This window comes from Fomitopsis serialis (genome assembly GCF_022376445.1).
Source record: "Fomitopsis serialis strain Sig1Antser10 chromosome Unknown B0H18scaffold_3, whole genome shotgun sequence".
Taxonomy (NCBI): domain Eukaryota; kingdom Fungi; phylum Basidiomycota; class Agaricomycetes; order Polyporales; family Fomitopsidaceae; genus Fomitopsis; species Fomitopsis serialis.
In genome coordinates this window covers 806,567-829,209 of record NW_025954963.1, presented here as the reverse complement: position 1 = coordinate 829,209, position 22,643 = coordinate 806,567, and the positions used below count along the sequence as shown (strand labels likewise).

General features: G+C 61.8%; 8 protein-coding genes across 8 annotated transcripts; 2 read left to right on the top strand and 6 right to left on the bottom strand.

Annotated features, from left to right (window-relative positions):
• Positions 1-40: 40 nt before the first annotated feature.
• Positions 41-2,646, bottom strand: B0H18DRAFT_1091970 (uncharacterized protein; the record flags this gene model as incomplete). The annotated part of the gene is made up of 7 exons (XM_048032308.1): positions 41-333; positions 400-514; positions 578-1,637; positions 1,699-1,745; positions 1,891-2,202; positions 2,253-2,328; positions 2,369-2,646. 7 exons carry the CDS (start codon positions 2,644-2,646, stop codon positions 320-322), a joined length of 1,902 nt encoding a protein of 633 aa, XP_047899749.1. The 3' UTR covers positions 41-319.
• Positions 2,647-3,790: 1,144 nt separating this feature from the next.
• On the bottom strand, positions 3,791-7,053 carry B0H18DRAFT_926431 (uncharacterized protein). The gene is made up of 6 exons (XM_048041636.1): positions 6,560-7,053; positions 6,463-6,500; positions 5,664-6,405; positions 5,085-5,583; positions 4,427-5,026; positions 3,791-4,361 (listed from the first exon to the last, which is right to left on the bottom strand). Exons 1-6 carry the CDS (start codon positions 7,031-7,033, stop codon positions 4,057-4,059), a joined length of 2,658 nt encoding a protein of 885 aa, XP_047899748.1. The 5' UTR covers positions 7,034-7,053; the 3' UTR covers positions 3,791-4,056.
• Positions 7,054-8,704: 1,651 nt separating this feature from the next.
• Positions 8,705-10,796, bottom strand: B0H18DRAFT_973645 (uncharacterized protein; the record flags this gene model as incomplete). Its single annotated transcript, XM_048043950.1, has 2 exons — positions 10,391-10,796; positions 8,705-10,063 (listed from the first exon to the last, which is right to left on the bottom strand). Coding segments are annotated over exons 1-2 (1,369 nt in total), but the record flags the coding sequence as incomplete, so codon positions are not given.
• Positions 10,797-11,336: 540 nt separating this feature from the next.
• Positions 11,337-13,942, top strand: B0H18DRAFT_973641 (dehydratase family-domain-containing protein). Its single transcript, XM_048043949.1, has 9 exons — positions 11,337-11,626; positions 11,759-11,854; positions 11,917-12,074; positions 12,136-12,584; positions 12,635-12,824; positions 12,881-13,072; positions 13,146-13,307; positions 13,384-13,456; positions 13,516-13,942. Exons 1-9 carry the CDS (start codon positions 11,388-11,390, stop codon positions 13,766-13,768), a joined length of 1,812 nt encoding a protein of 603 aa, XP_047899746.1. The 5' UTR covers positions 11,337-11,387; the 3' UTR covers positions 13,769-13,942.
• A 277-nt stretch (positions 13,943-14,219) lies between these two features.
• B0H18DRAFT_973637 (RIO1 family-domain-containing protein) lies at positions 14,220-16,885 on the bottom strand. The gene is made up of 7 exons (XM_048043948.1): positions 16,649-16,885; positions 16,570-16,626; positions 16,095-16,513; positions 15,889-16,019; positions 15,680-15,832; positions 14,620-15,622; positions 14,220-14,596 (listed from the first exon to the last, which is right to left on the bottom strand). Exons 1-6 carry the CDS (start codon positions 16,833-16,835, stop codon positions 14,620-14,622), a joined length of 1,950 nt encoding a protein of 649 aa, XP_047899745.1. The 5' UTR covers positions 16,836-16,885; the 3' UTR covers positions 14,220-14,596.
• Positions 16,886-17,074: 189 nt separating this feature from the next.
• On the top strand, positions 17,075-17,795 carry B0H18DRAFT_1113779 (uncharacterized protein; the record flags this gene model as incomplete). The annotated part of the gene is made up of 3 exons (XM_048033010.1): positions 17,075-17,301; positions 17,362-17,443; positions 17,505-17,795. 3 exons carry the CDS (start codon positions 17,075-17,077, stop codon positions 17,793-17,795), a joined length of 600 nt encoding a protein of 199 aa, XP_047899744.1.
• A 753-nt stretch (positions 17,796-18,548) lies between these two features.
• Positions 18,549-20,426, bottom strand: B0H18DRAFT_1113778 (uncharacterized protein; the record flags this gene model as incomplete). Its single annotated transcript, XM_048033009.1, has 5 exons — positions 18,549-19,012; positions 19,069-19,898; positions 19,969-20,060; positions 20,137-20,352; positions 20,397-20,426. 5 exons carry the CDS (start codon positions 20,424-20,426, stop codon positions 18,549-18,551), a joined length of 1,632 nt encoding a protein of 543 aa, XP_047899743.1.
• A 529-nt stretch (positions 20,427-20,955) lies between these two features.
• B0H18DRAFT_973634 (Mmp37-domain-containing protein) lies at positions 20,956-22,637 on the bottom strand (the record flags this gene model as incomplete). The annotated part of the gene is given in 5 exon segments (XM_048043947.1): positions 20,956-21,308; positions 21,362-21,920; positions 21,979-22,029; positions 22,049-22,526; positions 22,618-22,637. 5 exon segments carry the CDS (start codon positions 22,635-22,637, stop codon positions 21,169-21,171), a joined length of 1,248 nt encoding a protein of 415 aa, XP_047899742.1. The 3' UTR covers positions 20,956-21,168.
• Between the last annotated feature and the right edge of the window lie 6 nt (positions 22,638-22,643).

Sequence of the window (22,643 nt, the reverse complement as noted above, 5' to 3'; positions counted from 1 at the left end):
CGCAGGTGCCATAGACCGGTCTTGCCCGGACTCAGGGCCATTGAAATGAATTCACATTACATTGATTCCCCACTTCTGTATAATCCAGTAAGAGAAAAAAGCCATCAAAGAACGAGTGTCGACTATATGGGAGCACGATGGGTATCGCTCGAAAGATACACAAAGTTAAAAGTGAAGATATAATGTTAGGAAAACTGATGAAGCAACGGCGGACTTAGCTCAGGTATCCCCGTGGACGACACCTTACGATATGCGGAGGCAGAACGGAACCGGAGATGATGCATGATGAAGGGAAGCAGCAACGAGGAAGGGAAACGCCTCACAGACCCAGGTCTGCAGGGACCGTGCCGTCAATGCATCAGTCAAGCGGATACAGGGAAGACGTCGACGGTGACGAACCTTGCAGCAGCTTGCGCGTCTCTTGCTCGCTGATATTCGCCGTCGCGCGTCTCGCGAGCAGCTTCTCCGTCCTGAACTTCTCATACAGGACCTCGTTCGTGCGGATCTTCAGCATCTGCCAATTCAAACAACACTCAGGACCACACTCGACCGTGCGCAAAGGCACACCACGACGCACTTTCATATACGTGGACAGCACCGCCGTGCGCATCGCCGCGAAGTCACAATGCTGCGGGTTCAACACGTCCACCGTCCCCCACCTGAACTTCCTGATGAACACGCCCCTCAGATCCGCTGGCGGGCCCGCCAGGTACGGGAAGTGCTTCACCGAGGAGCTCGGCGTCGACGGGCTCGCGGGCGCCGTATACGCCGAGTCCGCGACAGAGTGCGCGTGCCCGTCTTCCGAGGGCGCCGCGCCCGAGCCCGAGCCCGTGTCGGTCTGCACCGACTGCTGGTCGAGCGGCTTCGCAGAGCGCCGCCGCTTCACGCGCTCCGGGGTGATGAGCGCGAACGGCAGGATGTCTGCGAGGTCGCTCTTCGCGACGACACTCGCCGAGAAGCGCACGCTCGCGACGCTGTCCACGTCCGTCGCGTCCGGCTCCGCGCGCTCCCTTGCTGCGAGCTCGGAGAGGCTCATCCGCGAACGCGACTGCGACCGCGCCCTGCTGGTCGTGTTCGTGCGCGTAGTGCGAAGTTTGATGACGGGGCGCGAGCGCCGCTCTTCTGGGTCTTCTTCAGACTCGCTCTCCGTGTCGTTGGTCCCGTGGCGTTTGCTGGTACCGTTCCCGTTCCCATTCCCGTTCCCGTTCCCATTCCCGTTCCCATTCCTGTCCGCAGGCCCGTGTCCGTTCGTCTCGGGCTTTGCAGTCGCGGGTGGCTCGGGGCTTATAGGGCCGAACACGCCAAAGTCGAGGCCCGCTTCGAGGAGGTCGCGGCGCACGACGCGTCTCATCTCCGCGAGCGTGTCGTCGGTCAGCGAGTCCGCACGTGCGAGCACGGGGAGGACGTTCGCGCGCGTGCTGAGGCGGCGGATGACACGTATGTCGGCGGGGGACATCGTCAGCTCTGCGCCGGCCTCGTCGTCGTCATCGTCAGACGTGGAGTCCGAGAAGGACAGCTCCGGCGGGTTCGTCTGCCGCGAGATGGTTGTCTCGGAGCGCGACTTTATCGGAAGCGAGGAGAGGGCGCGCCGGAGGGATGTGCTCATGATTGACTTCGGATCAATCATGTAGATGCATCTGCGTCGTGGTGCGGGGTGTGAGACGAGGTGATGCTGCGGGCGGGTTGATAAGGACTCACAGATGGATGTGCTGATCGCCTTTGCTCTGTCGGATGACTTTCGATTCCTACATAATGATGTCAGCCATTGCGGAGCCGAGATACTGCACGCCGCTGGGAGGCGGCGAGATGAATTGGGGAATAGTGCGGGCCAATCGGTCGGTGCTGACGCGCCAACTGGGATCAACGTGCGACTCCGCGACAAACACGCACCTCGCCAAGTGTATCTGAGAACTGCGTGTCCATGTACTTGACCACCACGGAGACTTGCCGCTCCAGCTTGAGCTCGTGGCCCTCCTGGAAGTCGAGGCCGGGCGTGTCGATCACCGAGAGGAGCACACGATCGTATCGAGATTCGCATATTTCGACGCATGTTGACTGGATCGAGTCGGTGCGCTTCGGGGTGCCGCGGAGGAAGGTCTCCATCGCAGCCCTCTGCTCGGGCGTGGCCGTGGGTGAGATGTCGGCGGTGTCGAGGAGGAGCCGGAGCAGGGACGTCTTTCCTGTCCCTTGGCTGCCAACCACCTACAGTCACGCTGTCAGTGGGAATGCATGGATGCCACAGGAGTGGCCACGCACCATGATGTTGAACGTCGTGGGGCGCGGGCCTTGCGGAGGCTAAGCTTGGGACGCGAGTGCTTGCCTGCGCGTCTCGAAGGCAGAGGGCGGCGGCGGCGGCGCCGACATGTACAAGGAGGAAATGGACCCGCCTGCAGGTTTGCCTGGAGACGACCATGGGACATGGAATGGAATGGGACCCTGCGATTCGGTGTCAAAGAGTGTCTTGGCCGCACCTTTTGAAGGAGTTTGCGGCGTCTCTGGGACGGCAGAAAGGTCGACGAGGTGTTCGGGCCATGGTATGCCTTGCGCATTGAGCTCTGGGAGCGAGGGCGAGTGGCGGACGAAGGGAGGACCGGAGTGGTCGGCCTCTGACAGTGACTTGCGCGGCTTGCGGCGGAAGCTGAACATAGCTCAAGCTCGAGGCTTCGACAACGTGGACAAGGAGATGAACGTGCGAGAGGAGCCCGTGCGAGAGCCAGCGCAGAGCAGCACGGGGAGGAGAGAGTGGAGACGGAGAAGGAGTATGTGAAAGTGGTTGGGATCGCCGCCCGTGGCCTGCTTTCTCTCCCCTCTCTCACAAGCGCCCGTGTCCTTCTTCCAGAGTCTAGACGCCCTCGCCTCGAGGCTCGCCCATACTTTGACTGGCGCCGCCCTCGCCACCAACTCAGTGAGCGACGGCGAACGACGGCGAGCCTCAATTGGGCCATACCATCTCATTCTTATCAGCCGTCAAATCCACACGGCGCAGGGCCTGACCACTTACCATGTTTCAATTATCCGTTTCGCTACAAGTGGTATGTAGGCACATGTTTCACTGGCCACACACGGTACTCACAGATCATTCGCTTTTCGGGGAGAAACAGCTTGACGAGTAGTTAACAGTGCCATACACCAGCAGGGTTGGGCCAATGCCAACCGTGTAGGGAGGGCGGTACATATATGTATTCAGAATATTCAGGCGTAGTGCCACAGCCCGAGGATTGACTACAACTCACAACTTGACCAGGAAGAATAGACAAGTACTGATGCGGTCACCCTGCAGTGGGACCATCTAGTATGTAGCAAATGCAGTCCCGCGCGTCTCCGCCGTGCACATGTCAGGACGTGGACAGCACCGTTATGGCAAGTCGCCTGCCCGATCAGGCAACTTTGCAAGCTCCCATCATGTTCGCTTCGTAGCCACGCCTAATAGTTTGTTGGACGCGGACCTGTTGATGGATCTATCCGTTTGGCATCGTCAACATCATATGGTAGATCACCTGCAAGGCCCCAGCTGCAGGGACGACCACCGATGATCGAACCACAGTGCCGTTCAGGTCTGAGCCTGTCTGAGCTACGTGAACATCTTTCATATCGAGCTTCCACTCAAGAACATTGCAGCGATCCTTGCATCAAGCTCAAGCTCGACGGCAGCTGAGGAAAAACGATCGTGCAGGATAGAACATTCCGGGGTAGCAGCACACCCCCACACCGCCGCACCACAGTCCAGGAAGAAGGCTGCCCAGATCCAAACGCAGCGGCACTGGCCACGGATCCACAACCCAGCCCAAGCGGAGCGACAGACGGTCTGTCAGTACGTGCGCCCGTCGCACAGGCGGCGACGAATAGATATGCTACTGTACACATGCGGCTCCGCTCCCGTGCGGCGACAATCGAAACAACCCAGCGACGACGGCAGTAAATACCCTAACACAGCAGAAGAAAGCAATACACAGTTACACACGAGGCAAGCGTCCTCCACAAGTAGTCTAAAGAAGAAGAAGTGCGTTCGCGCGCGGGCAAGCCGCAGGGAGGCCTAGGGAGCTCACGGCGCCTGCATCACCGCCACCGCCGCCGCGGTGCAGACTCCGTCGCCATCCGCATTTTCTTCACTGGGTGCCCGCTGTCTGACGGGCCGCCGTCCACCATCCCGATGCTGCGCGTCGTCCCGTTCGACGCACCGAACTGCACAGGCACCGACGGCGACGAGCGCGACGACGTCGAGCCGGACGGCCCTGGAGTGGCTGCCGCCGCCCGCCCGCGGCCCCTGCTCGTGCCCGGGTCATTCACGTAGTTGCACGGCAGCGAGCGCCGCGAACAGCTGCCGCACGCGGGATGCGCCCCATCGCACCTCGTCTTGCGCGCTATCAATGATTGGCACTAGGTATCAACGCGTGCCTCGGGTCCGACGCACATCACCAACACGCACCTCTGCAGACGTTGCAGGCCACAATCTTCGAGCCGTGATTGGTCGCGCGCGTCTTCCCAGTCGCCGCGGCGGACGTGCGCCTCCGCGCGGTCATCTGACCGTCCTCTGACTTTAGCGACCCTATCGACGGCGGATCTTCCAGGGGCAGGCTCTTGGACGCGGAAGAAGGGGGTGCTGATAGTGTGGCGATGGGCGGAAGCTCCGGGCGCGCGTCCGTCAGCGTCACATTCCGCAGGCTCGTCGTGGCCTGCTGGATGGGCGGGAGCGTCGTCGAGCCTGCAGACTCGTCCCGCCTCTCGATGCTGCTCAGCGGCGGGAGCGTCTCCCCGAGCAGCATGCTCACGTTCGAGTTGCGGCGCGAGGTCGGCTGCGACTGCGACTGTGGGTGCGACGCGACCGAAACCTCCGGGGACTGAGAAGCGTTTTCCATATCCATGGACTGGTCTTCTATGCTCTCGCCCTCGCTTTCACTGCCGCCGAACTGTTTCCGCGCCTTCCTTCCACCACGCCGGTTCTGGCTCGCGGTGTAGTCGCAAGGGTTCGAGCGCTTGAAGCACTGGCTGCAAGCAGGCCTGCCGCCGTCGCACTTGAGCTTGCGCGCTGGAAGACACCCGCGTCAGTGCGGGGAGAGGAAGAGTCGCGGGAGACAGAGACGCACATCGGCAGAAATTGCACGCGACCGTGATCTTCTTCGTGCGCAACCGTTGAGACCCTATGTGAAGATACGAGTGGTCAGCATAGCAGCCGAGTATACCCTTCGATGATCGCAGTGGCCATATACGACGACAACTGGTCTCACGACCCCTCGCGGAAAGAAAAGATGACTGACTCGAGGAATTTGTCGTACCCGGCGAGCCTTCCGAGGGGACGCCCGAGGGCACACGCGGTTGAGGGGAACCAGCAGACCGCGAAGCTGCGTCCCCATTCAACGAAATCGTGGCCGGGCGAGCCGGGTGTGGTTGTCCCTTCGTGGCAGCGTGGGACGGTGTAGTGTCTATAGCAAGGATGGGGCGAGATGCATGAGAAAGAGCGGGGAGTCGGGGCGGCATTGCGACTGGTGCATGGGGCGCCCGAGTTGGAATAGGATGCGGGAGCGGCGGCTGGGTCTCCGCCCTGAACTTTTGGAAGAGATACTCTCTTGTGTATTTTTGCAGAGTCTGCCACGGACACCCGAAAGACGCAACTAATCGTCAGTAAACACTCATGGAAGTATCCCCGCGCGGTAAGACGACTGTACCTGCATGTGGTGAAAGATAGCCCCGCGTAGTTGTACAAAGTCACAGTGGGTTGTATCCATGACATCGAGGAAGCCCCATCTATAGCTCCGGATGAACTTGCCCGGGACGATTTTAGCGAATGTCTGTTGCCTGTGGTTAGGAAAATGTTGTAAAGGAGTGTACTGGTGCGCCAGTTCGGTGCGAGACGGTGCGGGTCTAGCAACGCCGTCACTATGTGAATAAATATCCGGCGATATCACTGCGTAGGGCAAGCGCAGGTAAGAGGGGGAAGACATCGAGGTCGACGGCGAAGAGGTCGCCGAGGACGATGCACCGTTAGTATGGCCGCCATACCCATTTGCATTCTCGAGCTTTGGCAGAACGTTTTCAGACGAGTCCCGGCGAGAGTACTGAGGGTACTGCGGGAACGTGTCCAAGTCGAAAATGCCAAAGCCGATACCAGCTTCTGCCAGATCGCGCCGTACGGCCGTCTTCACAGCTGCGAGGCGTTCGTTGGTGAGGATGTCGGCGCGCCCGACGACGGGAAGGACGTTGACGCGCGTGGATAGCCGCCGGATGGTGGCAATGTCGGCGGGGGGCAGGGCAGGCCGACAGAGCAGGGGGTTGGTGGTCACCGGAGGCTCGAGGATGACGGGGTCGATGTCGGACATGCTCCCTGCGCGGCTGCGGGTGACGAGGGGAACGGGGGGCGCTGATACCGACGGAGGCACTATGGTGTCCGGATCCAGGAAGTAGATACACCTGCACAATGTATCAGATAGAGTCCTGCCTGATTAGGACGGGTCCGGCGACACTCACAGATGGACGTGGTGGTCGCCGTTCTGCGCCTTGCGCTCCTGCAAAGGATTCGAGCTTGGGCAACGCGCTTTTGTAGTGATTGAGAGAAGCGACTTACGTCGTCTATGCTTTCCGCGAAGCGCGCGTCTACGTGCCGCAAGATATCGGTGACCACACGCTGGGACGCGGCGTCGTCGACAAAGTCGAGGGACGGCGTGTCGATGAGCGTGAGGGTGAACTCGTGGCTGTCCTCGCCCTCTGCGGGTGCCAGGTCGACGTTGGCGGAGACGGCCCGGACGTGCGAGGTGTGGCCGCTGCAGCCCTGGACGAACTTGGCGACGGAGGTGAGCTGGTCGCGCGAGACGGCGGGAGAGAGGGGGCTGGTGTCGAGGAGGAGCCTGAGGAAGGAGGTCTTGCCGGTGCGACGACCAGCGACCATGAGGGTGTAGCCGGGGAGGTCGCCGTCCGGGTCGCCGGCGGCGGTGGACGGGCGGGATGCGCGGAGACCGGCTTGCTCGTCCATGACCTGGCCGTAGGGGCCGTCGTCGTGGACGAGCTGGTCGGGGCGGGCCCTGTGGTCGGCGGCGTCCATGGTGGGGACGTCGAGAGCCGGAGGGAGTAGCGAGGATGTGCGGGGGTGGGGTTCCAGATCACCACTCGCCCATCACCGCGCCCGCGCCGGCAGACGCCCGTCCGCGTTCCGGGCAGCGGGCGCCTCCGCCATCCTGGCAGGGCCCGCCAGTGCCACCCCTCCAGTGGCCATGCCCCTGCCTCCTCCCCTTTTACGTACGCACACTCCTCCCGGGGCGAGAGCATTCTATTACTTTTGCGTGCTATCCTCTACGACATTAGCCATTATTAACGTGGGATTATCTGGACTGGGACCGCGAGTAGACCATAAGGGAGTATAGCGATGTAGAGTGTAGTGCGCGGACATAACTTAGCTCGAAATAAACATAAGATACCGGCGGGAACGGAGCGGAAATCAGGACGCGTCTGTCACCGTGGCCGGACAACGCCAGACAACGTCTGACACGGTGCACGCCCTCGTCTGCCGCGAGGATCATCCCCGAAGCACCCTCCCAGCTTCGAGCGCCGGGCCCCGGCCCTGCCTGCTTGCCTCGCGCTCAATCTCCGTCTCGCACGCACCGCACATTGCGCTTCGACGGCGTGCGTGGCGGCCAGCAGGGGGGGTGTTCGCGCGGATCGAGAGCACCGGGCCCGACACGGGTAGAAAATCGCAGAGGCAGATTGAGCCAGGCGGTGTGTGATTAGGTCGCCAGAAGGCGATGGTCGTTGTGACAAGAGGCGCCCCGTGCTCTCAGGGTGGTCTGGCGTCCGTCGACCCACAGGCACGCGCCTACCGTTCCGGCGGCGTCGACCCGTCGTCCTCCTCCTCGTCCGTCCCCTGCCCGCCAGAGCCCTCCTCGGGCACGTCCTCCACCGAATACTCAGACCCAAGCGACTCGCCCAGCGGCCCCAGCGAGAAGTGCCGTTCTTCGCTCGGACGGCCCCTAGAACCAGAGCCCGGCGGCCGCCCCGGACTGGGGGGCACAGGCATCGGAGGATCGTGGCGGAACATCGCGTGAGGGTACATCGCAGCTTCCTCGTCTGGTGGAGGGTAGTACGGATCCGGAGGCTGGAACGTGAACTGCCCAGATAGCGGAGGCAGAGGTGCCTGCGCCTGCGCCTGCTGCTTCGCCAGATTCTTCTTGCCAGGCCCGCGCCGCTTCGGTCTCCCCGGCGGGTACTTGCACGCACCTGTCTCTTCGCGCAGTTGCCACACAGAGGCTGGCCGTCGCACCTCAACTTTCGTTCTGCGAGGAAGGAAGGAGGAGAGCAATCAGCCACACGCTCAGACAAAGGTACGGCACATGTCGATCGGGACACTCACTGCGACAGAAGAAACACGCCTTCTCCGTCTTCTTACTCTGCTTCCGCGGAGGCTCTGGAGACTCACCCGGCGTCCTAGATGGCGATCCTGCACGCGATGCACCCGCCTCGACGTCCTCTGCGCGCCGGCGCTTACGAGACGTCCTACGAGAAGGCCCCGGTTCAGGTGGTGCGTCCTCCTCAGGCCTCGCCTGCTCACACTGTCCTCCGTGTCGTTCCCATCATCTCCTGAATGCGTCGAGTGTGATGTCAGCGAGGGCTGGTAGCTCCTCGGTTCCGAGAAGAGTGGCCCAGTATACCGGGGCGACGCTAGTGTCTCGACTTCACCCAGTGGTGGCGCATTCGGATCGTAACTGTACGGCGTGCTGACTGGCAGCCGCGCTCCTGCGGATATCGGGGTGCCATTGTGGCGGGATCATATTGTGTAGAGCTCTGGAAGGAGAGCGGGAAGGGCGGACGAGCGCCGTGTCCGAACCCAGGGCCAGAAGGCGCACGAAAATCCGGCACGCTTTCGTATCCTGCCATCGGACACAGATCAAAAGGGTGTCTGCACTGCTGAGGCGTCCCAACTTACTCTGCAACGGTGGCCTCTCCGCTTCGGGGATGGGCAGGGCCGTCCGACGCTCTGAAGGGCTGACCGAGCGCCTGCTGCCCGGGCGTGTTCGAAACTCGACGGGCGACAGCTGCCTCTCGCCCTCGCCCGGCCGCTCTGCGGTGACCGGCGAGCCGCGCGAGTACGGCAAGGGCGGGGCGTGGGGCAACGGATAGAGTCCCCGATCCTCAGGCTCGAGCAAGCGGCTCGGCAGGGGCCTCGAGCCGCTTGCTCCAGCTGAGCGACGCGGCGGCAGCGAGCGTCCTCGACGGGGGTCGTCAGGGTGGCCCCCGCCCTCCGGTTCCAGGTGTCGGCGCAGGTACCCAAGGGTGGGCGAGCCGTACTCGGAGCGCGCCTCTGGGATGCGGCCGCGCCCCGCTTCGTACGCGCGGCTGGGCCCCGGCTGGGGAAAGGAGTAGCTTTCTGGGTATGGCTGGAGCGGCTGGCGCGAGGACGACGCGACGGGATACTCGCCGCCCAGTTCGTGATGTCCGCCGTAGCGCGATCCTGGCGGGGGGAAGCTTGAGCTGACAGGGGTGAGCTGGGGTGGCGGATGGGAGTACGGGGCCGCAGGCTCGTGCGCCTGCGGCATCGGGTAGGAGTAGCCATGTCGTGCGGGAGGGAGCCTCTGCGGCTGGCTGGACGGCCCCGCCTGTCCCTCCCAGTAGGGCCGCAGGGTGGGCAGCCGGGGCGGCTCTGGTGGTGGCAAAGACAAGTGTTGAGGATAGCCATGCACGCTTCTGGGCGGAGGCAGCGCAGGCTCGGTGGGAGACGTACCTCCGGGCAGGATAGACTGCAAGGGGGGCAGCTGGGGCGCAGCGGGTCGCCGGAGGTAGGGATCGTCTGAATAGGTTTCGATGGGCTCCGCGGGCCCTCTTCTGGGCAGATCGCCTATACGCCTGTCCCCTTCATCGAATGCAGCTGGCGCGAGGCTTCCGACGTTGTAATCGGGATCAGGAAACGAAGGAACAGGGCGAAACGCACGCGAGCTCGGATCCCAGCCTGCCCTTGGTTCTCCGCTCGTTGAGGCCTCTGGATGATCGCTCTGGCCCCCGTGCTCAGGGTTGTCAATGAGCAGCGAGCGGAGGTTACTCGGCAGCGAGCTTTGACGTCCTGGATCGCCTCCTCCTCGTCGCTCTGGGTGCATGTGTGGCCAGCCTCGGGACAAAGGTTACCACAGGACGTCGCGGTCGCAGGATGTCGCTTTGTGCGGCGGCGGGGGCGGGAGCAAGACCAGTAAACCCATTCGACGGCAGGATCGCGGAAGAAAAGAGGGGGCAAAAACTGCTGTCCGCAGAGAGGGGCGGATGTGGCCTAGGAGCCTCCCCCGTAACGGTGCAAGGAGCGCACGGACAATCCCCTAAGGTTTGCTCCCGCTGCAGCACCGGTCAAAGAGGCCCAGTTCAACCATACACCAGGCCGGACGAGGGTCCGCCCGTTGCGCGCATTACTGGATCGAGGAACGCCTCGGCATGGCTGGTGAGTGCATCCGCTCAACCGCTGCACGGCGAAGTGCGATGGTCAAACTCAACGTGATTACCTGATGCGCATTATTATCGTCGCCACAGCCGCAACAACATTGTCCACCGCACACGGCCTCGCTCAGATCACACTCGTTCGCTCGCTGTTCACTCAAACATCGCTCTCAAGGCCCTCGTCTGCGGAGGGGACTGAAGATTTCGTGCTGATTGGGTGCTGGCCATATCGTGGGCAGCGTTCCAATCTGCTGGTTCAGCCGGTCACAGGTCACATAATCGAGCCGAAACACGATCGACTATCTGGCGGCGCAGAGGGCTCCTAAGAACAGCTGCCGTGTTTGTCCATTCCTGCCCGCTGTGTCGGTAACACCGCCGATGCGCCACTACCAATCCGCGTTTGACTCGTCCGCGATCCCCCCGAATCTCGCTCTCCAGCTTGGGCGGCCGCGCTGAGTTGTGGCTGGCGGGCGCGTCGGTGCCAGCCCTCCGCACTGGCGCCTCCGGCCGGTCGGGGGCACGCCTCGTGGTTTACGCACCGTGCGACTCTTGTCACCAGGAGGCAGATTTGATCAGACGGGACCGTCCAGAAGCAGCTACTGAGCCCGGCATGGCAAGGGGCGTGCGCAGAATGTTATCTCGATTGTCATCAAATTAAATGCTCGCTGCGTTTCCCGCGTATTCCTTTAGCAGTAGCGTCGCTTGTCACATCGTCCTTCGGGCCACTGTACTGTAGCTATGTGGGCGAATAACAGGGAATTTAGCTCGCATCCGATTGACGGTGCGGAGAGGCCTGCGGGCGGGCAGCGATCTGGACGGAGACGAGCATGGCACGGACCGGCGATGGTCGGATTGGACCTGTCAGGACTCGCGCGCGTGGCGGGGTTTGACATTTGTGTGATGTGTCACACAGTGACGCCCACCCTCAGCGCTACGTGACGTGTATCCGTATCACGACGCACCAGCCAAGATCGTCGACCAGAAGGATGCACCACGCACGGCCCTCGTCCCTCCATCCGTCCAGGCGGTCGTGTCTGACCACGTCTCGACGATGCCTCTCGTCGTCGAGAGCTCGGTGCGCGGAGAAGCCCGTTATGAACCGGTACAGCCGCACGGTCACTCAGCCGAAAACTCAGGGCGCGAGTCAGGCTATGCTCTACGCGACTGATGGGGTGAAAGACGACGAGGACTTCAACAAGGCGATGGTTGGCGTCGCCAGCGTCTGGTAGGCCCGCTCCTCACGTAGATAGAATTTTTACTGACTCTAAACTTCGCAGGTATGAAGGCAATCCGTGAGTAGCAAACGACCTAATTGTACAGCACTCTCACCTCGAAAATCTCACTCGTACAATTTTAGCTGCAATAAGCACCTATTAGGTCTAGGTCAGCACGTCAAGAAGTCGCTAACTGACGCTGGTATCATTGGCTACCAATATGGTACCGTTGGGGTCAGGTTTGTAGGGCTACGCCGCACGCCGTGTCGCCCTATTGTCCTGATTGATCATATCGTCGCAGCGATGGCATCAGCATGGGCACTGAAGGGATGTCTTACTCGCTCCAGTCGCGAGACCTCATAGCGGACCAGGTTGAGACCGCCGCAGGCGGTCACTGGCTGGACGGTATGGTGGTCATCCCTGGATGCGACAAAAACATGCCCGGTGTGCTGATGGCACGTAAGTGTGTCGTCCGGTCTTCGCACGACGTTTTCTGAATTTTCTGAATTTTTGTTGCCAGTGGGGCGACTGAATCGGCCCGGTATCATGATGTACGGCGGAACCATCCGCGCAGGATCTTGCGCGGGCGCGCCGCAGCTGGACATTGTTTCCGCCTTCCAGGCATACGGGAAGTATTTGCAAGACGGCCGGACGGAGGCAGCTGAGCAGGCGCGGTACCAGACCATTCGCCACGCATGTCCCGGTCCCGGTGCCTGCGGAGGAGTAAGTGCGACGCCGCCCCTATCCTGCCCGTCTGACAGGGGCTCCCGCGCAGATGTACACGGCGAACACAATGGCGAGCGCTGCGGAGGCCCTGGGCATGGCCGTCCCGGGATCATCCTCCTTCCCCGCCGAGTCCCCAGAAAAATGAACGAGTGTGCGAGCATCGGACCCGTCATGCGCAACCTGCTGGAGAAGAATATTCTCCCCCGGCAGATCATGACTCGCTCTGCGTTCGAAAACGCGATGGTGACCGTCTCCCCGCCCGGGCGCCTTACACGTGCTCATGTCAGATTTAGGTTCTGACGATGATCCTCGGCGGTTCGACAAATGCCGTCCTCCACCTTATCGCCATTGCGCACTCGGTTGGTATCAACCTCACGATCGACGACTTCCAAAATGTCTCGGACCGCGTCCCCTTCATTGCCGACCTGAAGCCCAGCGGTAAATATGTCTTTGAAGACGTGTACAAAATTGGCGGTATCCCAAGTAAGGCTCTTCCTACTGTGCCAGCCTCACAGCACGTGTTGAATGTTGACCCGCAGAGATCTTGGAATACCTGATGAGCAAAAATCTCATAGACGGTAATAACTTGACCGTCACCGGACGAACCCTGGGCGAGAACCTGGAGCGCTGGGTGCACGAACACGGTAAGCTGGACTTCACCAGCCAGGACGTGATCCGGCCGCTCGAGAATCCGATTAAGGAGACTGGTCACTTGCGGTCAGTCAAGTCTTGTCACCCCAAATGACGGACGTCCACTGATCCACCTATTGTAGTATCCTTCGCGGTAACTCGCGCCCGGCGGAGCCGTCGCTAAGATCACGGGAAAGGAAGGCCTAGGTTTCACAGGCAAGGCGCGTGCCTTCGACAGCGAGGATGACTTCGTGCGCGCCGTCGAGAGTGGATCGATCAAGAAGGGCGAGAAGACGGTCGTCGTGCTGAGATACCTCGGGCCGAAGGGTGGACCGGGTGATTGCTCCTTTCTGGCCTGCGAGAGGAATTTGTTCGCTGATAAGACGCCACAGGCATGCCTGAGATGCTGAAGCCGACGAGTCTTATTATGGGTGCGGCCTTGGCCACGACGTTGCCTGCCTCACGGACGGGCGCTTCAGCGGCGGGTGAGTCCCTCCGCGCCCACGTCCTCTCTGGAGGTTTAACCGGGTTTATGTATATTCAGCTCGCATGGGTTCTGTATCGGACACGTTGTCCCGGAGGCACAAGTAGGAGGCCCTATTGCTCTGGTGCAGGATGGCGACATCATAGCTGTCGACGCGGTCAAAAATAGCATCGAGTTGCGGGTCTCCGAAGAAGAGCTGGCGCGCCGCCGACAGTCCTGGAAGGCCAAGCCGCTCAAATTCACTCAGGGGACTCTGTTCAAGTACATCAAGACAGTCGAGGACGCTAGTCATGGATGTATCACGGATGCATGAGGACACGAAGGGTGATTCACCGCAACAAAACACCGCTTTATTACACGGGATCCGGAGTCCATTCGCTAGCCCTTGTCGACATAGAGAGCATATCTAATGGCACTTCCTTGGTGGTCGATTATTGGCTTACCACCATCACGGCGTGACTCGCGAAGAATGCAGCTAGCTACACACGCTAAATTCGGGTCATAGGTGTCCCTTACGGTGTGACAAATCACTTCGGACACTAACATGCGTTCCATGTGTGTCCATAGCCGATTTTGACAGGATTCCAGTGCTCGCGCAAATCTCCAAGATCGTCAGTGACTCAGTGTCACTGACCCCGATTGGGACGATCATGGCAGCTGTCAGTTAGACTCAGCATCGGTTGGCTTGCTTGGAGTATTGTTCAGGCTGACGCTCGCCGGCTTTTATGGTCGGCAGACTATGTTCACGCCCGAAATTAGGGCGAGTGCATTGATGACAATAGTGGATGGCGAGGCTGCTATACAGATACGCAGTACACGAGCAGTTATGCCTGCACAATCCGAGGCTATGTCGTGAGCTCCTTTCCAACCGTCGAGAAGGTACAGTGCCCTTGCAACAACGTCCACTGGTCCGGACGAGTTTCAAATCCTCGACGCTGCGGGATCAGCAGCAACAAGTGTGCAGCCGCGCCACAGACGTCATGCTCACCAGGGGAGACAATGGAAGCCCGCCCTGCCGCGGTGCGCATGGCGACGATCAGCTGCCCCGCGCGGACGCCTTGACGCGCCGTTTCTTCTCTGCTTTGGGCATCTTGTGCTTGCGCTTCTCGCGCGCCTCCTCCTTCGTCGCCTTCTTCCGCTCCTGCCGCGGAGTCAGCACGGCAATCACAAATAAGCTCGCCCGCGGAGGCGCACCTTCTTGGCCTCCTTATCTTCGTGTCGGTGTCCCCGAGGTCGCCGCTCCTCGAGCGCGCCCTTTGCGTCCGGGTCCCCGTCGGACTCCTCGTCCTCGTCTGCGGAACTGTCCCCTTCATCTTCCGTCTTGCCCGAGCCTTCATCAGCAACGTCGTCCTCGAACCGGACCTTGGTCCCGTTGGTTTTGACCTGCACATTTGACTTTTCCACTGCAGCATCCTCCCGCGTGACCAGGCCGATCACGTCTTTGTAGATGAGCTGCGCGCCTTCGCCGCGGCTGAGCGCGCCCACGTCCCGCTCCGGATCGTAGACCTCATTCAACGTACGCGGGATGTAAGACCGCATGAATACCGCGTCCTCCTGCGCCGCATCCGCCCTCGACTGGCCCTCGTCCCCAGACCTCTCCTCGCCATCAGCATCGGCGGGCGCCTGGTCGGGCTCCTCCATCCACCGGCGCAAGACCGCGGCGGGGTCTTCCGCGCTGCCCGGGGGCACGAGCGACTCCCGCGTGACGAACTCGAACGCGCGGCGCAGGCCGACGGCGGGCACGCCGCGCTTGGCGAAGAAGTCCTCGACGTTGCGCAGGTCCGCACGGAGGAAGTCGAACGCGTGCGGGTGGTCGTGCTCGACGGACTGTGAGACGTCGATGATATAGAGGTGGCCCTGCGGGGCTGTCGTGTCCGCGTTCGCGCCTCGCGTGGGCTCCGTGTTTTCGTTTTGGGTGTGCACAGTCTCGGCTGACGCTTCGGAGCTTGGTGGCGGTGGGTCTGCCGGGTTGCTTGCGGCGTGCGGCGGGGCTTGAGTGGGTAAGGGAGTTGTGTCTTCGACGTGGTAGAGGATGTTGTACTCGGAAAGGTCGGCGTGTACGAGCTTGCACTCCACGAACATCTTGCGCGTCATGAGCAGAAGCTCGACGTACAGTTCCGGAATCACAGACTCTGGGATCTCAGCGTCCTTCAAGCGGGGTGATGCCCTACATGAATAGGGATCAGGATCGTCGAGTCTTCATTTGTCAGGTTGCAGGACCTACCATCCCTCCCTGTCGCCTACAAAGCCCATGACCAGGACGTTTTCGCGGACCTCGACGGGCTCTGGACACCGGATCCCAGCTGTTACCAGACGCTTCAGGTTCCGCATTTCCTTCTCGGCCCATACGCGGACCATCTTGCGGGGATTGTGACGGCTGGATGTGTAGTCAGTTACTACACCGGACGGCTGACCTACAGTCGCACTACGCACCTGTACCCTCGCCTGAAGCGGTACTCTCCTGTAACATACTTGTCACGATCCTTGAATACCAGGATGGACGTCTTGTATATCTTCAGAGCAAGATGCCTGCGTTCAGGCGTGACAGCGTGGTATACGTTGGCCTACGGTACCGAGTAGAAGAAAACGGAAATATATTGAGCAACGGGTAGATACATGGTCAAGAGAAGCCCACATACTTCCTTGCCGGTACTGACACACCCGTTCACCTCATATAGGAGCCCTCTCCCGATCATTTTGAACAGAATAATCCTAGTCCGAGGGTCGAGCACCTGCTCGCTCGTCGCGCGATCGCTCTTGTCTTTCATGTTCGCGGTGGATGAGGGGCCTTTCCTGTTCACGCCTACGCCAAGATCGTATGGCATGTCGATGTTGCGGAGGCGAGAGGAATATTTAGACAGCGCTTGTAGTTGGTCTTCTGTCTTGTCCATAGTGCGTGTGACGGTGGAGGAGCTGGCTTTCGCGGTCTGCTTCGGGCGGTTGACTGCAGGCAGCGATGCGACCGCCGCGCGGTTGTCCATAGAGGATGTGACGCCTTGCGCAGCACCCGTACGAACAGCTACATGCTGCCGGACACGGTTGTATTGCTTCGTGAAGTCTGTGTGTGTGGATGATATTCAACGCCCTCAGGACCAGGCGAAGTAGGAGACGCACCTCGTTCAGCGATCTCCCAATCCTCGTCTTCAGCTCTGAGCGTCTGGAAAGCCTCCGCTTCCATGCATCCTCGTCGCACCAAATTCATCTTGATCTTCGCTCTCGCTCGCAGACGACCATTCTAGGAGCTTGTCCTCCTCCGGAGGTACTTCGTCGACATAAGCGTGGCCCGCGCGGGGATCGACGGCAGTCGAGTTGTCCTCAGGTGCGTCGTCGAATTGACCTGCCTCAACCGTCAGTGCTTGCGTTTCGGGAGTCGCAGACATGGCTGCATTCGAGGATCGAGTAACTTATCCGAGTCGGTGGTGGTCAGAATCTGAGAAGTCAATCTCAAGTTTGAGCAGATCTGCCAGAGCCGATCTGATGGGCGGGTGCACGTGTTTGTCGCCGACCTCGAGCGGCGCGCGCACTTGCAAGTAGTACTGGTCTTTGACACCGGACTCGAATCTGTTCGTGAAAGGCCGTTCGGATTCACAAATACAAGTGAGGTGCTTCTGCTCTATCCATGTCAATCAGGCAAAGGATACCGTTCCGCTTCTCGGAGAACCCGGAGGACGACCATGTCCTGGACGAACAAGGTGCGTCGTGTCTAGCTCGCCATGAGCACAACGTCGTCGAGCCAGCATCCGCAGAACAAGAGGAGCTCATAGAAAGCCTCAAGAACCAGAGCTATGCCGCCGCGTCGCAATACATGCTCCTCGGCCAGGTCGTCATCACACTCTCCACCCTACTGTAAGCCCCCGTCCCCTGCCCACCCGAGCCCGCGCAGCCACTCACCCCCGTGCCTCCCAGCCACGTTATCTACGTCCTGAGATGGGACAAGATCTCACCGCTCTACGCTGTCCTCCCCTCCCGCTGGCACCCCGCGCCCTCCGTGCCATCCCCTTCCCCGACCTCTTCGCCACGCTGAACATCTTCCTCCACGCCAACCTCAGCCTCCTCCTCCTACCGCCCCACGCCACCATCCGACGATCGCTCTCCTCCCTCCCACCGCCCCTGGAAGCGTACTCCCTCCCCCTGCCGGTCCTCCACCCTCTCATAGCGAGCTTAACCGTGCTGACACCGGCGCTGGCGCTGCTGCGGCAGTGCAGCTGGCCCGACGTGGCTTGGTGGTGTGCCCCGCTGGCGATGTCCTGGTTCGTCTACTCCTGCGCAGTTGGACTGACCAGAACGTGGAGGAGATCCGTGAGCTGGAGCGTCTCCGCTACGACGCTCGAGGCGCATAGCCACGGTAGCACCCATCGTGCTCGAACCGTGCGCGCGCAGATGTAGGTAAGTCGCCTTGCGCCGTCGTTGTGCGGTTGCTGAACGCAATGGTGACCTTGTCCTTTGAGATTACCAGTCTTGCTTTGATATCTTGCGGATCGTGCATGCTAAGTTATGCTATACTGACCACAACAAACACCTGCGCGGCTCTCTGATTGCTGATCATCACACCGACCACCATTCCAAGAACATCTCCATGTATTACCACTGTCCACCGGGAATACTCATACAACAGACAGACAGCGGCCGCATTGTACGTATGTATGAACCATCTGCACAAAACAACGCCACGCAGACCTGACGAGACAAGACAACTGAGCATTAACAGGGACGCATATAGAGACGCACGTATATCATTCCGGAGCAACGACGGCCGCAAGCAGTGCGCACCGCCGCGTTCGACGAGGATGTGTACGCCCGACACAGGGGCCGAGCCTGGGCTAGGAGGAGAGCAAAGACGAACAACAAAAGAGGAAGAGAACGAGCGTCCTGCGCGGGAGAACGTGGGGCTTCCGACAGCCAACTGCTTATGTACCTGCTCCACGTCCGGGGCGCGCCATTCTATGTACGTCGTCCGCCCACCGCAGACGGACGACTCGCTTTCTTCCGCACTGATAGACGATTCCGCATATTGGGCCTAAAGGCGTGAGAGAGCTTGGGCTTGGGTCTTGATGGTTATGTTACTGAGTCGAGAGGTGTTGCGGGCGGTGAGATCACACCCTGAGCGCCCGCGGCGTAGCACCGACGCCCTTCGTCTTCGCCGCAGGCGTGACTGCGGCAGCGGCGGCCGCAGCCATCTTCTGCGCGCGGAGGAGCGCGCTCTTGTTCGTGCGCGGCGCGATCGTCGGGGCCTGCATACTGGTCGGACGCGGGCGCGGTTTCGCAGCTGCGTCCTTGTCCTTCGGGGCGGCGATGCCGTTGCTATTGCTGGTGCTGGCCACGGACGGCGAGCTCATGACGCCCGCGGAGGTGGACGGCCGGGAGGGGGCCCGCTGGGAGGTAGTAGTTGTGGACCTGACGGAGGACGTGGAGGTGAGGCGCGACACGGCGGGGCGCGTGGGGGTCTGGACGGACGCCGCGGAGGGCGGGCGCGAGATGATCGGGCGCGCGGAGCCCGTCCCGTTGAAGGACGTGCGCGACGTGGACCTGGACGGGGTCTGCGCCGTAGGGGGGCGGACTGTCCGACGTCAGTTCACGCAGCACACGGAGATCTCGCGCGGAGTGGGGACTCACACATGTACGACGTCGGCGGCGCGGCATCCTTCTGCTGGCGCAGGGCCGCGCTCTTGTTCGTGCGGGGCGCGACCGTCGGCGCCTTGACGCTCGCGACGGTGAACGTCTCCCTGCGCTTGTGGCCCGGCACGCCCTCGAACGTGGCCTTCGCCTCGTCGGCGCGCTTCGCCATCCCCGAGGGCGCGACCTGTATCGAGTGCCTCCTGCTCTCTTTCTCGGGCATGGGCAGGCCCAGTCGGAGCGCAGCGGCACGGGTCATGCGGGGAGCCACGGCGGGCGGCGCGGTGCTCGCGACAGAGATCGTCGAGGTGCGCTTGTGCCCGGGCACGTTCTCGAACGTCTGCGCGAGCCTCTCCTTGGTGAGGGGCACACGCGGACCGCTCGTCTTCTCCACAGGGATCCCAGCGCGCAGCGAGGCGGCGCGCGACATGCGGGGGACGATATCGGGCGCGGCGTGGGTCGAGGGTATCTTGCGCGCCTTGAAGGGCGACTTGCCGCTCCCGTCGCTCGAGCCCATCTTGCGCAGGGCGGAGAGCACCGAGGACGACACGGAGCGGAGCGAGCCGGCGGTGAGGCTCGCGCTGCCGACGTCGGGGAGGTCCGTCGTGGGGAAGGGCGGCGAGGACGCGAAGATGGCGGAGATCTGCATCTCCGCGGTGGGCGCGTCCGGGGAGCCCAGGAGCGCGTTCTGCTGGGGGGACACGCCGTAGAGGGCGCGCAGCGCGTGCGGGGTCTCTTGGCGCGCGACGGCGGGGTCGGGGTGCCCCATGAGCGTGGCCCAGACCTCGACGGCGCGCCGACGCTCGAGGACGTACACCCAGACGGGGCCCCTGGAGGGAGGTCAGTCACATCCCTTCACGGCGCACGTTGTGTGCGTGACAGACGGGAGGTATGGCTTACTCGGCAAAGCACTCGAATTCATCTCCGAAGAGCTCATACATCGTCTCCGGGTCGGTCTCCACATCGAACTCCATCTGGCGTTCCTTCACGATCTGCACGATCACGATCGCAGCGCGTCAGTATCACCCGAAGAAGCACGGCGCGCCCGAGCGGCGGCGCGGTACGCACCTCGAAGCCGGCCTCGGATATCCTGTGCTCGATGTCGAAGCGGTGCGGGAGCGCGTGCGGCTTGATGATGGCGACGGTGCGCGTCGACACGGCGGAGGGCGACAAGGTCAGCGGTGTAGCCTGGGGTATCGGGGTCGAGGGTGCCTCGAGCTCAGATTCGACTGCAGGCGGGGCCACTTCATCGACATAGTAGCTCTCGGACTCGGGCAGGAGCTCCTGGTTGTGAGGGGGGACGGTGAGCCAGTCGGGGTGTGCTCCACAGGGAGATCGTTGTGCGCGACGTCAGACATAGCAGCCAAAGCCCAAGTATGAAGGAAAGGAAACGGAAAGGTGAGGTTAAACGAATGAACGGACTGGCTGCGCAGACGGGGTAGGGCGTGGAGGAGGAACTGGAACAAGCGGAAACCAAGACAACCGGGAAAGGCGCCGAGCACGGGAAGGGGAAGCACGCGGGCAGGAGGAAAGTACAGAACGGAGAGCCTCTGGCCAGCGCAAACGGGACGGAGGAGAGGAGGTGGTGGTGGTTGATGAGATGCGGCGACTCCCAGCTCCCCAACTCCCATCCCACACCTCCGCCCGGACCCGTAACACCCCGCGCATCAGGCTCAACTCTCCAACTCCTCGCTTCATCCGCAGGCCTCTTTCTCGGGACACAGAGTGTAGCATAGGCAAGAGTCTTCGTGAGTAAGTATCAGAGGTAGGAAATCACTGAATCCGTCGACAACTTGTCCGAAAAGAAGATGAGAAGTGCGCGATCGAGGGTCGGGGTCCCGCCTCTCGGTCACACCACTTGCTATCCCAGACGCGTCGGTCGTTGTTACACGCGGCTACCTGCATGCACGCAAGAGTGACAGAGGAGTGATAGCACCTATTATATACTGCAAGTTGAGCATGAATGGATACAATGTTGTCTGCGTGCCGGTAATAAGTATTAGCAATGCCCCATCCATACTCTATGTATCCGCAATCCTCCGCCCGTCACCCACTCCGGGTCTACTATCGCCGCACACACGGCACCAGCGAGAACCGAGCTCACGAGCTGCCCGAGCCCCGCGACTGCCACCACTTTCCGACCTTCTCCTTCGAGTACCGCAGGCTCTTCACGAGCCCTGCGCTCACCACGCCCTTCATCGACTGCACCGTCGACGAGTAGCGCACCAGCTTGCGGATCTCTGCGGAGGCACGTCAGCGGCCCATCGGAGGTAGACGAGTCAAGTATGCGCACCACTGTCGATCACCTCGGGCAGCTTCCCGTCACCCGCGAGCCGGGTCCAATATACAGCCTCGTCCGCCTCCTTCGGGTGCACCTCCGACGCGTACCGCTCCGTGACGCCCTTCAGGAGGTCCGCCGGGAGCTTGCGCAGGTGCGCCGCGCGCGCATGGGGGCTCGTGTCCTGCTGGATGCTCTCCATGTGCGCGGGCCAGTGCACGCCAGGGAGCGCGACGACGAGGCGGTGGTAGAGCTCGCGGAACTGGTCGCCCTGCCGGCTGACGATGTTCGTCACCTTCCCGCGGTTCTCGCCGGGGAGCGCCATGCGCACGTCGCCCGCGTAGCTGAACCCCGCGATGCGCGCGAAGAGCTCGCGCTGCGTGAACGTCTCGGGGAGCGTCAGCAGCGCGGTGCGCACCGCGGAGGTGAGGTTGACCTGCTGCGTGAGCCGCACGCGCGCGTCGTCCTTGATGATCCGGATCGGCTTGTGCATCCGCCCGGCGAGGTAGAGCGTCCGCCAGTTGAGCAGGTCGGAGCACATGTTGTCGACCGTCGTCACACCGTACTTGATGGTCTACGCAAAACGGAGAGCAGTCAGCCCTGTGAGCCGCGCACGACATGCACACACTTACGACCCCCTCCATCGGCACAAGAGTGTTGAACCACACGCCCGGGGTCATCTCCTCAACCCGAGAGACGAACCTGAGCCCAGACCCGCGCATGCAGCGGGTAATGCCCGGGGAACTGGTTCATGTTGATCGAGTGCCAGTGCGCCGCATGCGTGACGGCGAACATGAAGTCGAGCATCGGCTTCTCCTCGTTCCTGTACCCGTCCTGCTCGAACACGCCGGAGCCGTACGCGAACGCATACCGGATGGGCGCATTGAACTGCGCGACGATGCTCTCGAGGAGCGCGCGCGTGGAGTCGGCGACGGGGAGGATCTGGTTGCGGCCGAAGGTCGGCGGGAGGTGGGCGAGCGTCGGGTGGCGGAGCGGGCGCGCAGGGCGGGGCTGGGGTTTATCCGCGTGCGCACGGGGGGCTTCGCGGCGGGTGCTTGCCTGGGACGGCGGCGGGGGCGGGGGGAGGTGCTGGGCATGGGGGTGGGAGATGGACTCGGTGGCTAGGGAGCGTGAGGCGGCTGCGAGGGTGCGGTGGGTGCGGCGGCGGTCGGGAGCATTACTGGGGATGTGTGAAGAAGAAGAGAGGCTAGTAGGAGTGCATATGCGATGAGGGTGTCTTGTGCAATGCGAGGGCGGGCGACGGTATGCACTTACTTATGCGGCCGAGCATGTGGGG